The 17,294-nt window shown below is 42.1% G+C and overlaps 1 protein-coding gene across 4 annotated transcripts in view; it reads left to right on the forward strand.

Annotated features, from left to right (window-relative positions):
* The window catches only part of slc25a26 (solute carrier family 25 member 26), a 39,180-nt gene extending 22,440 nt beyond the window's left edge, over nt 1-16,740 (forward strand). For all 4 annotated transcript variants that reach the window (XM_046875431.1, XM_046875433.1, XM_046875432.1 and 1 more), the window contains exons 7-11: nt 5,805-5,849; nt 9,225-9,294; nt 9,994-10,058; nt 12,930-13,003; nt 16,362-16,740. In XM_046875431.1, the coding sequence (XP_046731387.1) occupies nt 5,805-5,849; nt 9,225-9,294; nt 9,994-10,058; nt 12,930-13,003; nt 16,362-16,458 (351 nt within the window). In that variant the 3' untranslated portion in view covers nt 16,459-16,740. The remainder of the gene's footprint in view (nt 1-5,804; nt 5,850-9,224; nt 9,295-9,993; nt 10,059-12,929; nt 13,004-16,361) is intronic.
* Nucleotides 16,741-17,294: the final 554 nt, after the last annotated feature.

Below are 17,294 nucleotides of genomic sequence, written 5' to 3' on the forward strand. Positions count from 1 at the left end.
TACGAGAATGCACAAGTTTGTTCCTCCTCCTTCTTCTTCTTCTTTTGGCTTCTCCCATTAGGGGGCGCCACGGCGGATCATCTGTCTCCATACCCCCCCTGTCCTTTACATCTGCCTCTACCTGCATGTCTTCCCTCACCACATCCATAGACGTCTTCCTCCTTCTTCAGTAGCCTAATTTCCACCAGTACCCTGCTGGCTAACAATACATTTGTAAATTTGTCCCTAATGAGCAAACCAGTGGCGACTATGGCAAAGAAAAACTCCCTGAGACGGCATTAGGGAGGAACCAGACTCAAAAAGGAACCCGTCCTCATCTGGGTGGCACCGAATGTCCATTCGTAACAGTTCCATCATTGTTGAGGAGTTCAGTTTAGTGATGGGCGCTTAAATGCACACAGTTCATGCACCCTGTGGTCCTGAACCACTGTAGTAGACGGTTGATATTAAATATTGATAATAAATTGAGCCACAATCGAGCATGGTGGATTGAAACTTTTTTCATATTAGGACATACAACATTAATAACAGCTACGTCCAACCAGTGTGCAGAACCATGTAGAAGTGCTTGGCTTGCTTCTTCTCTTTCATCTTTCCTTTTCATTCCCTCGTTATCTCGTTTTCCTCCGTCCTTTGGTTTTCCGCTCGCATCCCAGCGTGCACTCTGAGCCAAACCCTTCTCGCGATTGATTATTTTTAGTTTATTTAATTTAGAGTTTACATAGTTTATTTGTAGATCGATGCGCTAATCTGTTTTCCCAGACCTGTGACAGATCCGCTCCGTTTAACGGTTGAGGGTCGAGAAGCCGTGCTTTAGTGGCGTTTATCGATCGTTTCCTGCTAGAAGAGAATATCGAGCGATGCTGTAACGCGCTGCGCGGGTCAGGGGGCGCGATGAGACGTCTTGTTAAAGTGAGTGTCGTTTTGTTACAGTTGATTTTGTCAAGACATTCTGTACCTCTGCGAGCGTTTCTCCGTCTGAACGCACCCACACACACACACACACACACACACACACACACACACCTTGCACCTGTGAAGAGGCTCATAAATCACCACAGTGACAAACTGGTTTATCTCCGTGTCTCGCCTCGGCCACGACGGCTCTCTTTGCATAACAATTCTCCGAATCCGTCTCCCTAGCTTTCCCTTTGATTTATTTGCCGGTGCTCTCTTAATTAACTCCATTCTTCATCACATAGCAGCTGTCACCTGGCGACTTGGCAACGCGAACACGCGCATACCAGCAGCTGACTGATCGGGTCTAGTTTTGTGCGGCGGATGCACCCATCCCTGCAGCTGCGCTTTAGACGCATTCATCTCAAGCGAGGAAAGTGGGTGGAAGAGAACGAGAGGTGCGTATATTGGATTCCGTCGCAAGAAACCTCGCCGGTGCGGTGAGGGAAATCTCTTTACACCCTTCCAGAAGATAAACGTGAGGCCTGTTTGGAGCATTTCATCCGTGTGTCCCTCCTTGGATCCCACTTCATGAAGAATTTGAACATTGGACTTTCAAGCTACTTAATAAAAGAACATTTTGCTGTTTCTCCTTCATTGAACATTTTAAGGCTCTGGCAGGGAGAACTTGGTGTTTGGTCTATAATGGTCTCAGATGTTGAGTTTTTTTTTTAAGTTGCTCTGGAGCTTCTGGTTCCACAACTTCAACTGACTGTAGAAAGGACGTTACTCATAATCGCAAACCTCCGGTGCCCATTGTATTTCTCTCTTTCCGGTGTTTTGTATTGTTTTTATGATTTATAAACACACTCTTGATATCACCCAAATGAGGATGGGTTTCCCTTTCGAGTCTGGTTCCTGGTACCAAATACGACCTTTTTGTATGTAAGGAATCCAAAATGTGTCATCAAAGAAAATACTAGAATACCTACGGAACATGAAATTGAAGGCCTCCATATAACTACTGAACACTACCGTAGTCAAAATTCATCATACCCATCTTGATCCAATGAATCAACAAACAAACAATGGACACTGTCCTACAGCAAAGAGGTTCTAATGTTGGGACGTATAAGTATAGTACCTTATAAGGTGATCCGTAATGAGTCAGCCAGTGGCGACTGTGGAAAGGAAAAACTTGCTGAGGTGGTATGAAGACGACACCTTGAGAGGAACCAGACTGAAAAGGGAAACACATCCTCATCTGTGTATGAGCCGCTGTGGCTGTTAATATTAATTACAATCCAGATTCATCCTCATCGTTCTTGAGTTGCTCAGTATCTCATTGGTTAGGGTTCTGAAACTTAAGGTTTTGAATTCAAATCCCACGAGCAGCTCTGAGGTCCTTCTCAGTTCTGAACTTCTCAGTTCTGCGGCTTAGCAAGCTCTAAACCAGATGTTTATATAAACGAAAGCGTGAAGCCTAAAGCGCTCATGGGCATGCGGTTACTGAAAACGAATCAGTACGGGGCGATTTATACACGCGTTTTGTTTGTAACTTGGGACAGTGTCTTTTGAAAGTGTTGAAAGCCCATCAATATTAACTTCTTGCATCGGAACCAGGCAAAATTTGCCCATAAATAGTTTCACACGGACGCTGTGTCGGGTCCCAGACAACGCTGCGGAGCAGACGGCTCGGAGGACTATTTAGCAGGCCATAAAATGGGGATTAGACATTAATCTGTGGGTTTCCTGGCCATGGCACTCTTTGAATAAACCCACCCACGCACACGTGTGGCTTAGCCCTTGCGCCTTGCTTGCGGCCTTCCTGTTCGCGTTTGCGGCCTCGTCCTCTAACCACCGCGGCCACACGACGTACGCTTTCCTTCAGAGCGCAGTGTGACATCGAATTTCCAAAATAACGTCTTATCCAGATTCGACTTTGTAAAGATGATTTTTCAGCAACGTGGAATTATCTTTTCATTCTGCGGGTGTATTTTTTTTCCACCGTTAGCTTCATCGCCAGTGGCGCGGATTCGACTCGTTCTTTCAGACGGAGCAAAATATAATTATGGAAAATAATGAAAAATAATTACACCAACCACCCCTGCCCCCCTCACTTTGTCTAGCTCAGCGTTTCTGCCTTTTCTTTTTTTCTTTTCCTTTTTCCTTTCACTCCGTCTTGCTTTCTTGTCAGTTATGAGCTCTCGTATTTTGAAAAGAAATTCTTTTGCGTGTGTGTGTCTCGGTTGTTAAAAACCCACAGCTGTTGACCAGGGAGGTCCAGACTCATACGCAGTGCCTTATGCTGTAAAAAAAAAAAAAAAGCTGTCCGTTCCATCCAAATCCACTTCATGTGCACTTTATAGTGGTCTTTTATTCAGGGAGTCTTGATGTGGTGGTCGTGGAGGGTATCCTGTGAGAAAAAAAAAAGGTGGCTGTTCAGTTGTCAAGAAAACACTACATTTAAGAAATGGGACCATGACACTCACGCTATCACCAGTCTTATAAAAGGCTTTTCCAGCGATCGCAGCCCTCCGCTGCTCCGTTATAACTAATGGCAGGTGGTCTGAAAGAAGGTCGTATCGGTTCCAGAACAATATCCGACACCTTAGGGCTTCGAAATTTCCCGTTTCCCTGCGCTGCCTGATACTGAACCCTAATATTATCCCTGATGCTTATTGAACTCAGTTCGGGTGTTTGCTGTCTTTTGGAGGGATTTTGGAAAAATGAAAACGATGGCTATTTTATCGATTCGAAGTCTTAGATTTTGGCTGCGATTCTGCCAAACAGAGCCGGAGTGAATGAATCAGGACTACGAGCAGCATCAGTATGCAGCCTGCACGCTCTGACCTATTAAAGTCATTTGTTAAATTGCACGCGGACTGTAGCTGCGGTCCGCTCGACTTAAACGTGTTTTGACATCTGTTTGTCCAGATGCCATGAGAGCAGCTAGGGGCATGTGACAGGACAAGGAGCTCCAGAATACTAATACACTCATACACTCCTTAGTGGCCTTTTTGGGACTCTCTTTCTCACACACACACACAGAGGCAGGCACAAGTCCATTCTTATCTCCCAATGATAAAGTACCTGACAATCACACACAATAACAGTCTCACTGTCAACTTTTTCATTTTTTCCATTTCTTTACTATACACACATACACACGTGCAACGTTTTTAATCTCTGTCCACGTCTGTCAGTATGTCTGTCTGCCAGTCTGTTTGTGTGTGTGTGTATATATATATATATATATATATATATATATATATATATATATATATATATATATATATATATATATATCTGACATATGTAATGCAAGCAAAACCTGACCGTTAGTTTGTTTATAGCTTTTAATTAATGCGGTTAATTCATTTTTGTGGTTTGTGTGTGTGTTTTGATGGAGAGCTGATACTGGCAGTAATTTCTGCCCATGTGTGTTAAATATGCTGCCAATCACTAGCCGTGGTAAATCACAAAAACCTCCTCTCTCTCTCTCTCTCTCTCTCTCTCTCTCTCTCTCTCTCTCTCTCTCTGCCTGTCTAACAGCTTCTTTTAAACACACACACACCACACATCATTTTTTATTCTGCCGTGTGTGTATCCGTTCTTCTATCACTGTTCATTTTTGTCACTGTAGACCTGTGTGTGTTCATGAAAGCGTTCCTTTTTTTTTTTTTTTTTTTTTACCGGGAATAGATACACATTGCATGAGCGTGTGTGTGTGTGTGTGTGTGTGTGTGTGTGTGCGCTACAGAAATGACACATCAGGCAGACACTCTTTGCTAATACAGTCCACACACTGACCTCAGTTCTGTTTCTCATCTCTTATTCATTCTTCTTTAATAGGTTTATTTGTTTTTGTGTGTGTGTGTGTGTGTGTGTGTGTGTGTGTGTGTGAGGTTTCTAAACTTCATCCTGATTACTTTCTCAAATCTGAAGCCAGCAGCCTGATGTTTACCGTGAAAGAGAGCAGAATTAGATTATCTGTCCAATAAATTCCACTAAGCTCTTGACTACAGCTGTGTGTGTGTGTGTGTGTGTGTGTGTGTGTGTGTGTGTGTGTGTGTGTGTGTGTGTGTGTGTGTGTATATGTGTTTGTGTGTGTGTGTGTGTGTGTAAGAGAAAGAGAATTTACTTTTACTTGGAGAATAATTAGGCAGAAATTGTTTAGTTTGTTTGTGGTATGAAGAAATTGTAAAATAAAGACAAACAAAAAGAAGAAATGAACATGTCTGTTTATTGCTAAAATGACAAAATGCATGCTGGGAAATGTGACTCCTAAAGCATGAAGAAGGAGATTTTAAAAAGTCTAAAATCAATCAAGTCTGCATTTCACTCACTCCACCCCTCCTTTCTTTCTTTCTTTCTTTCTATCTATCTATCTATCTATCTATCTATCTATCTATCTATCTGTCTGTCTGTCTGTCTGTCTGTCTGTCTGTCTGTCTGTCTGTCTGTCTGTCTGTCTGTCTAGATTGCTCTCACTTACCATATTTGTTTTATCTTTGTCAGTATGTCTATCTCTTTATTTATTTATTTATTTATTGGGTAAACACTTGGAAATATGTACTAAGACTGTTTGTGTGTGTGTGTGTGTGTGTGTGTGTTTGCTCTGCTCGTGGTAAGTGGGTTTTAGGTGTTGATTATTTTAGTGTAATTATTATTACAGTCACATGGTCAGGTTTCTTTGGTCCATCACTGAATCTCCATCATGTTCTTTTTAGATCATTATGGGCTGCTTTGTGGCAGTGTGTGGTGTTACATTAATTCTGGTTTTTATATGAAGATCAGAGAGATGTGATGTGAAAAATATTAAATTTTTCATGATATATATATATATATATAAATAATATGTCTGTTTATTGTTCTGTGATGAGAGATTTTTCTTTCTGTTTCAGATTCCGTTCTCTTTAGTGCAGTTTCCTCTCTGGGAATATTTGAAGGTATGTATCTCTCATTTTCTCTCTCTCTCTCTCTCTCTCTCTCTCTCTCTCTCTCTCTCTCTTCTTAATCCTTTATCTCTCCCCCTGTTGTCTTAGTCACCTTCTCCTGCTCTAATTGCATCACGTAATTTGTCACTTAATAAAAAAGATGGGCGGTTTATAGTAGGTCACGTTTAATGCGCACAGGTGGGGTATTAATTTTCGTCCCGCCGACTCTGTCGCCGTGATTAAGCGCACCCATAATTGGTTACGAGCTCTCGAATCCCCGGCCTCGTTTTCTCCTTCTCGCTCTGTCTCTGCGCTATCGTCTGGCCCGGGCCACGGTGAAGTCGTTCCTCTCTTAAAAGGCCAGCACTCGGGAGGATGACATCACGTCTCCGGGCCCAGAGCACAGAATTCCATTAGCTCGGTTTTGGCCTGGAGGCCGAGGAACGAGAAAAGAGAAGAAACGAGTAAATGAGAGGAGGAGAGAGAAAGAGAGAGAGACTGTAAAAGCCTAAGAAAAACCAAACCACCTGTTTGAGTGTTAAACACAGGACACACTGAGTCATACAGACACAGGAGACTAGACAGAGAGTCAGCGAAGAAACTGTGGAGACGGGGAAAAGGGAAAGAGAGAAGACATGGAGGAGATGGGATAAAGGGAAAGATAGAGAGCAGGAGAAGAGAGAGACGAGCGAGATAAACAGAGACACATACAGTCAAAGATTTTCTGATTGGATTGATGGAAAGGTGAATAGATACTAGGATGGATGGATGGATGGATAGAAAGACACAGATGATAGAAAGAAGTATAGATAAATGGATGTTTGGATGGACAGATAGAAAGATATATTGATGGATGGGTGGATAGATGAAAAGCTACATAGATATTTCCTATGCATGGATGAAGATCGATAGATAAATTTAAGGATAAATTCATAAATGTAAAGATACATGGATGGATGGATGGAAAGAGGGATTTTCATTTTTTACAAATAAACCAATACAAAGTTCCCAATAAATATAAATGCTTATAAAAGTGTAACATTGGGAGAGTTGGAATTTAAAGTCACTGAGCAGGACAACGTGTTTATTTGAAAGAAATTTAAAAAAGATTAATTTAATGTCAATTTTATATAAATAGGGAAATGCAAGAGATTTTAACTTTTTTTTTATTTTATAAAAGACAAAATTCATTGCAGGATTTGGAAGAAGAAGAAAAAAAGGGAAACACTTTATTAACTTTCTTTTATGAACAAAAAAAAAAATGGTTTCTACTTTATAAAGAAGAGCGAGTTCTTCACTTTCACCTGTACTGATCGAATGGAAGTTTGTCAAAAAGGTTCAAGCTGCTCTGAATACCAGTCATCACCAACACCAGCTGTTTCACTGATGGATCCCAGGCTCTTGCTCTCACATGCACACAGGATTCATGAGTAAACGTGTGTGTATATGTGGAAAGAAGACGAGAGGAGGAGAGGGACTGAGAGGAATGGAGAGAGAGAGAGAGAAAGAGAGAGGGAGAGAAGACACTCGGCAGGACAATAGTGTTCACAGCTGGAGCGAAGCGTGGAGTGTGAAATGTTCGCCCCCTCAAACGGAATCAGACGTGCCATTCATTGGACTCCCTTTGACACGTTTTCAAAGACATTCCCTCATTCCCTCGTTCTCTCATTCCTTCCCGGCCATCTGTGGAGAATGGAGCAGCTAAAGCCGAGTGTCAGAGCTATAATGCGTTTTTTTTTTTTTGTTTTTTTTTTTCTCGTCATGGCTTTAAGAAGCGTGGACGAGCGCGTGACACAGTAGTACAGAAACCCAGTGAGAATATCAGAGATGCTTTTGTTTTCCTCGCGCTTTAGAAGAGATGACGATCACATCCTGGCGCTCTCGTTCAAAAACTAATGTAAGATCTGAAACACCGCCTTTGTGATTTAAAGACTGTGTGTGTGTGTGTGAGCACCACAGCTGGATGACATGTGTCTATCCGAGCACATCGCTTCCTCTTTGCTGGTTTTACATGGCGTGTGGGAGAATCCTGCTGTGCCACTGCTGGTGTAGTGTCTAATCATTTTATTATGAAAAAGTACGGCTGAGATGAATCTAAATGTTTCCTATTTGGGGTTCAAACCAAAAGTCTCAACTTCCAGAACCATTTCAGAGTGAAATACAGACCTCATCACTGCAGGCTCAGGTGATGGTGACGAGCAGATTTTTTTTTGGACGCCCGCTTATCCCGAAGTGTTTTATTCCCCTGGTACAACTTTCTGTGAATTCTTTGTGAACGGTGAACCTTGTTAGCCTGCACACACACGATAACACTGAGGAGACCGTGTGGTGAAAGTAAGAATAGCAACATGCCGGACCCCAAGATTGTATATTACTGTAGCAGAAAATTTACAACTTACATAAATAAATAGATGGATGGATGGATGAATTGTTAGATACATAGACATATGAATGGATAGATAAATAGATGGGTGGAAGAATAGGATAAAGACATATATACATAAATTATATATATATATATACATAAAAACATACATAAATAGCTGATTGGATGGATGGATAGATGAATTAATAGATACATGAATATATGGCTGGATGGATGGATGGATGGATAGATGGATGGATAGACAGACAGATGTAGTGTAAGGATCCTGTGCAGCAGTAAAACATTCAGTCTTCTCAAAAATGTCTGAAACATTGCTTCGTCTCATAACATAACTTTCCTCCTGATCTGACCAGGTTTTTGGATGGAAAATTAATCTCCGTACCTCTAAGGGAAGGAATTGTTTCGTAACGAGATAAAGGTCTTGAAAACGCCTGTGAAGGTTCTGCTTCGTCATGCCATCATCCAAACCAAGAAGGACACTTATGCAAATGTTAACCGTGATTACTTGCACCCTCCAGTGTTGAGACTGAGAAGGAGATGGATGACGGTGCTGATCAGAATGATATGGAGCATTTCTTGTCCCTCGTGTCCCCAAATAATTGTACATTTGTCAGTATTACAAATAAAGTATTTTCACAGAAAACATCAATATTGTTGAAAAGTAAAAAAAATGCACAGAATCTTTATTTTGTATACCAGTACACATCCTGTCTTTACTATAGTTTCCCTGTCTTTTGTTGCTCTCTCTCTCTCTCTCTCTCTCTCTCTCTCTCTCTCTATATATCTTTTCCCTCCGTCTTCCTGGGAAAATGAGGAGATGACCTCAGCGTTCTGCATGTAAAGATGGTTTCTCTGTCTGGTTCCCATCGCCCCTGCAAACCCATGGGCTTTAACTTTTTTTTTGAGATTTTTCTGCATGTATTAGCTGCAGTAATCCTTGATTTTCTCTCTCTTGCTCTCGTTCTCTCTCCCTCTTTCTCTCTCCCTCTTTCTCTCTCTAGACTCTGTGGCGGAGGAGGCAGGGGGAACGGCTGGACTCTTGGCAAGCTGCAGTGTGTGGAGCTGTTGCAGGTGTGTGGGATTAGCCTCATCTCCAATAGTTAGAGAAAGAGAGAAGCAGCTAAGCCAAGGTCAGGAGTGCAGAGGCTTCACCCTGCTTCATTCCTTATGAATTCCACATAGGTCACGATGACAAGAAGCACCTAGACATTGTGAAATGAAGAGAGAACGAGCATAGAGGAATAAAGAGAGAGAGAGAGAGAGAGAGAGAGAGAGAAAGGAAAATGGAAGAACATTTTACCCGAAGGAGAAAAAGCGTGGCTGCTTGCCACTCCACCTGGAGTTTGAGTTTGGCCTGAGAACTCTGTGTGTGTGCGTGTGTGTCCGTGCACGTGTGCGTGTGCACGCACGTGCGCTCGCATGCTACATTCTCCATGTTGTCTTTGACCGCTTTGACGAACAATCCCGTTTCACTACTCCAGATGAAGCGAAAGAGGAAAGAAGCTGAAAAGATGTAAACCATCTGCTGCACTATGGGAATGTACAGTATAGGAAATATAATGAACCCAACATCTGTACGCAGATGTGACATGTACCGATGTTTGGATCTGTGTTCCTAAATATATTCTAGAGGGTGAAAGTTCAAAAGCATGGGGAAGGATATGTGTGTGTGTGTGTGTGTGTGTGTGTGTGTGTGTGTGTGTGTGTGTAAGAGAATCACTTTGGACTTTATAGTAAATTAATTGTTGTATTTATTTTTATTTTTTTTAGGTGGCATAGCAGCCTATGTTACAACCCCTCTGGATGTGGCTAAGACGAGAATAATGCTGGCGAAGGTATGAGTACAGGGAATTGAATGGTGGTATGGTTGTATGACAGCTCATAGTGTTCACAAGGGAGTGGTGCGAAAAACAAAAAACATCAGTTCTGCGAAGAAAGCAGGGGATCAGAGCAATACGGCTAGACTGGTTCAAGATGACACAAAGTCTACATTAACCGGAACCTTTTTACTGAGCAGAAAAGCATCTCCGAATGGAAAACAAACTCGTTGGAAAAGCATAAAGAAAAAATCGAGACGTGTAGCGTCCTATGACAGCTTAATGTCGTTAAAGCAGCGCGAGGTAAGAACTGCCCATGCTCCGAGCACTAACGAAAAAATACGCCGGTTGTTCAAGTCTGCCGATGCCTGCCAGACGGGGAGGAAAGGTGAACAAACAAAAAATCCCTAATGTAGACAAACCACGAACAGATGCTCAGCGAGTAAAAGAAGCCTTGCGAGACAGAAAAGAACTCGGATTAGCCAAGGACTCGAGTGACGCACACACTTCGTCTCGCTCTCTCCTGCGCCTTCCGAGACTGAAAGCAGACAGAGCTTTGTGTATTCATGGCTGATATTTCTGCAGCATGGAGAGACCAGAGCAGTTTCAGGCCTGAACGTCCACTCTGTTTGAGCAGCTTAGGGGGCTGACGCTTAAACACCTTCAACACCGGGCCAAACTCATTATCTGAACTGGAGGAACTGCAGGGGAAAGTTAAAAAAATGTAGGTTAATATAATTACAGGATAGGGATTACACAGTGGAGAAATCAGTTGTTTTTTTTATAAACAACAGCAGCAGATTATCAGTTAATCCCTTTGGTGCTCCTATATATTAATATGACTACAGCTGGAATTCCTCATGCTGGCTGATCATAACATCTGCTTACAAATCAAGTGTTGAAAGTTTTCACAATTTATGACCAAATTCTATAAATAAATGTGTATATGTATGAATATACTGTGTGTGTGTGTGTGTGTGTGTGTGTGTGTGTGTGTGTGTGTGTGTGTATATTGAATGTATATATGTCTTATAGAATGGTGATCAGTATACTGCAGTTTCTTAATAATTGAACAAATTATAGTGCATAATTAAGCAAAAAAACAAAACAATCAACAGTACTTTATAAACTGTATATATGCATGCGAGTGCATAGAAGAGCGGCGGTTCGAGAGCGGAGCATACGCTGCTACCTTCAAAAAATCTTATAACGTTGTTGTATCACTATTGTCATAGTAAGATTCAAAAGTCAAACCATCGTAACTAATATATATAAGGGACAATACTATAGAAATGAAACTTGGATATATTTTAGAGTAGTCAATGTGCAGTTTGTATAGTAGTCCTCTATAAACAACTCAACATTCAGCCCCAATTGTCTAAATCACTGGCAACAAAACTGAGTACACCATAAGTGATAACAGCTGTACGTTGTGAAACCGTGCAAAGCAACATGACCTTGTTTTTGTCTGCTTGACAGAACCTTTCAAATTTGTGTATCGTGTATTAGAGCAGTTAATATTTGGTGCTTTGAGTCCAGTTCTCCCATACTGACCACTGGATGTTCATCACGGCACCTCGTGGTAAAGACTCTCTGAAGGTTTGAGCATTAGAATTGTTGCTCTCCATAAAGATGCCGAATCTGTAAGAAGATCCGTAATACCCTGAAACTGAGTTACAGTACAGTGGTCAGGGTCATACAGAGGTTTTCCAAGACGGGTTCCACTCGGAACAGACCTCGCAAGGGTCCGTTAAAGAAGTTGCGTTCTCGTGCTTTGCATCAGGTGCAGAAACTGCTTCAAAAACAGACGCATGAGTCCTGCAGCATTAATTTAGAAGTTGCAGAAGCGGAAGTTTCCGATTTTCAGCGCCGAGATCATACGCCACACACGGCAGCAAGGCTTTCCAACATAATAACGACCCCAAACACCCCGCCAAGATCACAACTGCCTTGCTGAGGAAGATGATTGAGTGGACAAGTATGTCCCCAGACCTGAACCCTATTGAGCACCTGTGGGGGATCCTACAAGGGCAAAGGATCCCAGCAACAACCTGTGCAGCTCTGGTGAATTCCATTCCCAGGGGATTAAAGCAGTGCTGGATAACAATGGTGCTCACACACAATATTGACACACTGGACACAGTGTTAACACGTTCATTGAGGGTGTACTCACTTTAGTTGCCAGTTATTTAGACAATAATGACTGTATGTTAAGTTATTTTTAGAGGACAGTAAATCTGTACTGCTATTCAAGCAGCATATCGATTATTCTAAAATATATCCAATTTCATTTCTATAGTATTGTCCCTAGAGAAGATACTAAAATTAATGCTGAAAATTGAGGGGTGTACTCACTTTTGTGAGATACTGTGTATATATACTTATAAAAATCTAATATAAATATAGAGGTATATAAATATTGCATTTTTAAGTGTAATATTGAACCTGAACGCCAGTTAAAACCTAAAATGGTACTACTGTGAGTTGAGGGAAAAGAGTGTGATCCCCCTCCTTCCCCCAGTTTGCATACCGTTGCTATAAAAGAGGCGAATTCTGCACATTTTATCAGATCCAAATTATGTAAAGAATAAAAGTATTTTTCGTGTATAAACACTGCAGTGTGTTAAATGTTCTCTAAATTGTTGGTTCATTTCGTGTTGCACCTGCGCCCCATCACAGTACTTAAGGGCAGAACGGAGTGTGAAAAGGAGGAAAGGAAGGTGATTGGTCTGGCTCCTTCTGTTTACCCTCTTAACTGGAATTTCTCACTTTTGCTGGAATGAAAGAGGGTTCTTGTGCCGGATCGAGCACTTGGCCCGAGTGTGTTTATGTGTAGGAGCGCAGAGAACATGGATCATACATGCTTTCTTGCTGTCTTTTCTGTCACAGGCTGGTTCTTCTACAGCCAGTGGAAACATCCCTCTAGTTCTGTACGAGGTGTGGAAGTGTCGAGGTGTGTTTGGGTGAGTACGAGCCATGCATACACGCCTGCCAAGACGGGCACTTGCAGAACTTCGCCTTCTAAACTGAGCAGGACTGTCCAATGACAACGATTCATTCATTTGTGGCCTCATATTTATTCAATAATTTGTCTCCCTGCTCTCCCTTTAAGAGCCTGTGGACAGGAAGGCATTAGCAACATTTCCAGTAGATAGGTATGTGAAAATGTCCATGCCTGTTTCCCCTCTAACGCAGGGCTTCGACGTTCCCTGCAAATGAGAACCTTTAGTCTTGGTTTGTTCCGTTCTTTTCATCCTTGACTTAATCTATATCTGATGGAGCTGATGAGTAAAGATGAAAGAATTTTAAACCTTTCTCTCCCCTTGTAATACCGATACACACACGCTCTGGAAAAAATAACTTTTGAACAGCACCAGAACAGTGGTGGAGGCAAAGTGGCTTAGACGGATACTCGGTGGAAGAGTGCAGGCCCTCCTGCAGCTGAGTGCCTTGTACAAATTGAGCGGCTTCAAAGCTGTAATTATGGTAATGGCTCCATTTGCAGTCGACTCAAGCCATAGACTGCTTCCATATGTTTAGCCCCGCCCCTAGCGCTCCAGGTTGAGCTCCTGACTGCACCCTTCGGGAACAGTCACACTCTAAGACCTCGTTAACGTTCCCCGTTCTCAGGATTTCGAAAGGTCGCGCCGTAGCTATTACTCGGTGGTCTGATCCACTACTTTTAGCACTTGGTATGTCGGGAAGCCCGCTATATTGATCGCGACGTAGGTTTGTGATGAAATCATAAGGCATTCAATTTTCTGTACATGCCTCTGCATCACTTCATATCGAATTTTTAGTCTTTTATCTTCCCTGTAATGTGGATGAGATGTGCATCATGCACGACCCTGGGGTACCAGATGTTTCACTGTACCCGTAATTGTCAAAAGGTTTGCCAGCAGATACTGTCTTAAACATGTCAAAAAGGATTACAGTTCATTTAGACTCTATATGTTGACTCACTGGTGCTATTTTACAACACCGAGTTCAGTGTAATTACAATGCAATTGTTGAGAAAGGGTATTTTCTTGCAATATTTTCCTTACATGAGGTAATTGACGCTCGTTTCTGATGGGTTTATTGTTTTGTTTCTACGGTTATCCTTCCATTACATTGTCGCTCTGAAAAACCATGTAGTCCTGTTGCACACGATGCAGAATTGAAAGGCAGCCATTTTTTTGTTTTGGGGAAAAATACAGATAATCTGTTGCCAAAGTAGGACCCAAGACTCTAAAGTTCTGAAAATAAAGTCTTGAAACAGTCTGAGGAATGAAAATGAAACAGATGATAACCATGTGCTGAGTTGCTTTGCCACAGGACTAAAAAGTTTACTTCTCCATGTTCATAGTTTGGTATTGTCAAGAGTATGACTTTTCAAACTTGTATCTTTTACCTGAATGCATGTGGTGAAATCATCAAATATACATCAGTAGTATTTAATTAAAAGGTAGTTCTTAAGGTCATAACTATGTAACTTTTATGTATGTAATTATACTGTATTATAGTTTAAATGACACATACTGAAGGTACAGATGTAGAACTCTTGATGGTATGACCCCCAGAGATGAGGTAAAAACTGCATAGACCAGATTTGTTGCTTGAGCCGAGTAGAATCTTCAGCTTGGACCTTTACTTAAAACAAAATCGTGTACATTCTCAACAGAAATGTCTGAAACGCTTTTTAAGTCATGGCTCGGCTCAGGTCCAGGGCTCTGTGGGAAATGCTGAATAGTTATACAGTCATTTATATAGGTCCTGATTAGATATGCTAACTCATAACTGGATGTGATGACGTCGGTTTGAATCAGTAAACAGGTGCAGGAAATGTGAAAGTCGAGAACTCTGACTCACTTGACCTCCCGCCAAGGAACGCCGAAACCAAACAAAAGGGCATGTCTAATAGTAATTAAAAGAGAAATTAAACATTATAAGAAGGCCGGCTGCTTGTAAGATCCCTAAAATCCCACGTGACCTCATGGCTTTTTACTTGACACAATGTTTTGAGTCCAGGGGTCTTTCGCTGTCATCGTGGGCTTCTTGGAATCCGTGTCTTTCCACTTGACGGGAAGTTTCCACATGCTATCTGACCTGGTGGTATTAGTTGGAGGTTTAGTTTTTGGAGGGCTTTTATAGTTTCCATTTTATCAACACAGACTCAAAAGGGCAAGTCATTTCCACGGCAGCTTGTAGACCCTACGCATGTACACCCCCCTCCCTAAAGTATTCCAAGATGGTCTCATCTGCTAATAAGCCAACGCAAGCACATCGGAGGCTCGCAAACACGCGATCCTGGCGGACGCATGCAGGATTCTGTGAATGGCTGGGATAGCTGAGAGATAGCTGCCATGCTTGGCACCTTGTAGAGCTTTGCAGTTGACAAAACTGATGTATTAGTGGGCACGCCAGGGTCACTCATGACCCCTGTGCTAAATCGAGACTCGTAAACTGCCTTGTGGCCTGCTTACTGACCTTGCTCATCCCCAACAGGTGGCTCCAAATCTCTGGGCCCAAAGCACACATTTTCAGACAGGCTTGTGGATGAGGTTTGAGTCCAGTGAAAAAAGGTTCAGTATACAAAGATAAAGAAAAAGACGGTGGATGAGAAAGACAATAAGTGTCAGCGAGAGGCGGGGGTGGCTGCATGCTTGAGTGACGTGTAAATGTCATCTGGCTATCTGTCATGCGGAGAGGCCCTGAGGACCAGCGCTAATACCAAAAGCAGCTGCATGGAAAAGACCCCCGAGGGGGGACGGATGCACTTTCATGGCGTGCTGCATCCTCCAAAATCAACGGTGCACATTCCTCCCTGGTCGGCTCTTTAGCTTCCAACACAACCGCCATCGGCCATTGCAAATATCATAAAGAAGCTTTACAAAACATCAGATGTGCAAGGAGCAAGTCTGGTCATGTTAAACTGGTAAATAAAATTGTAAATGACTGGTTCTTGCTTCCCAAAAGAAAGTGGTGACTAGTGGTGATGCCTCAAAGCTGCAGGGTCGCCAACTCCAGGTTAAATTCTGCTTTTTATATTGGTTTTCCTCCAGGCTTACTTAAAGCATGTTTGTAGAGACATTGGCAATTCTCTACATTGCCTCTAGGTGTGAATGTGTGTGAAACTGACTTGCTGTATTCTGACCTCTTGCCCGGTGTTCCTGCAATAGGCTCCGGATCCACCCTGACCTCCCCCCGACCCTGACCTCTGAGTGCAGCAGTTAGCAAAAAATGAACGACTTGTTAGTTCCACATTACTTGACCTCTTGAGGAAGGTGTAATTGTATCACAGACCCGACTTTCATCTTTTCCTTTTCAACTCCTCCGCAGGCTCTTCGCCGGTAGCATCCCCAGGACGACTTTCATCAGCGTGGGCGGTTTCATCTTCCTCGGAGCTTACGAGAAAGTGCATCGCATGCTCCTGTGAGACTTTCGGCCTCGACGTCTGCTGTCAGAAAATGACTCGTAAATCTGAGCTTAAACCTGATCCTGACCAAATTTACCCGGATAAAGGGTTTGTACAGCCACACCTGGCACTCGAGGACTTACCAGGGATCTAGGGTACCCTGGAATTCACAGCATATCGATTTTAACTACAAAATTACAGCGTGGTTATTTGTCAAACATCGCTGCCACGATGGTCAGATTTGCCCTGAAAGTGTGCTGGTGTTGTACATAATGAGTTAATAAAAGATTTTTATACTGAAAATGTTTTATGTTTTTATGTGCACTATGACTCCAGTGTAACTATACTGTACTACAACTGCATTCCAACTATATTGTAAAAGTCCTGATCCCATTTATCAATCTTTATAGTACCTTTCCTGGGGTTTCTCTGTCCAAAATGAAGCCTTGTAGGTCACATCATTGCAAGTATTTTTAAATACTTGTGGGATATTTCACCAATCCACTATGTCTTTGGTGAGGTTGTGCGTTGTCTTGGATTTGAGTTCTTGAATTAATCCTTTGTGTGAAAATTTGAGAGCTCCTTTCAGAATCAGTGTTTCATGTAATTATTGACTTATTGATCACAGCAAAGAGTCTTTATTACTTCATAACTCTACTGTGAAATATTTAGCAGGTAATGAAAAGTCACTGAGATTCCACCCTCTATGAAACTTCACATCGGTGCTCCATTATACATTTGATTCACTTGTTTATCATGCAAAATTCTCCAGATGTTTTCCAGTTGTAGATGTGACTTTGCCGGACTTTATTTTTCCAGCTATTGGGAAATGCCAATTTAGTGATGCCTGGCTTTAA

This window comes from Silurus meridionalis, chromosome 19, assembly GCF_014805685.1.
Source record: "Silurus meridionalis isolate SWU-2019-XX chromosome 19, ASM1480568v1, whole genome shotgun sequence".
Classification (NCBI taxonomy): domain Eukaryota; kingdom Metazoa; phylum Chordata; class Actinopteri; order Siluriformes; family Siluridae; genus Silurus; species Silurus meridionalis.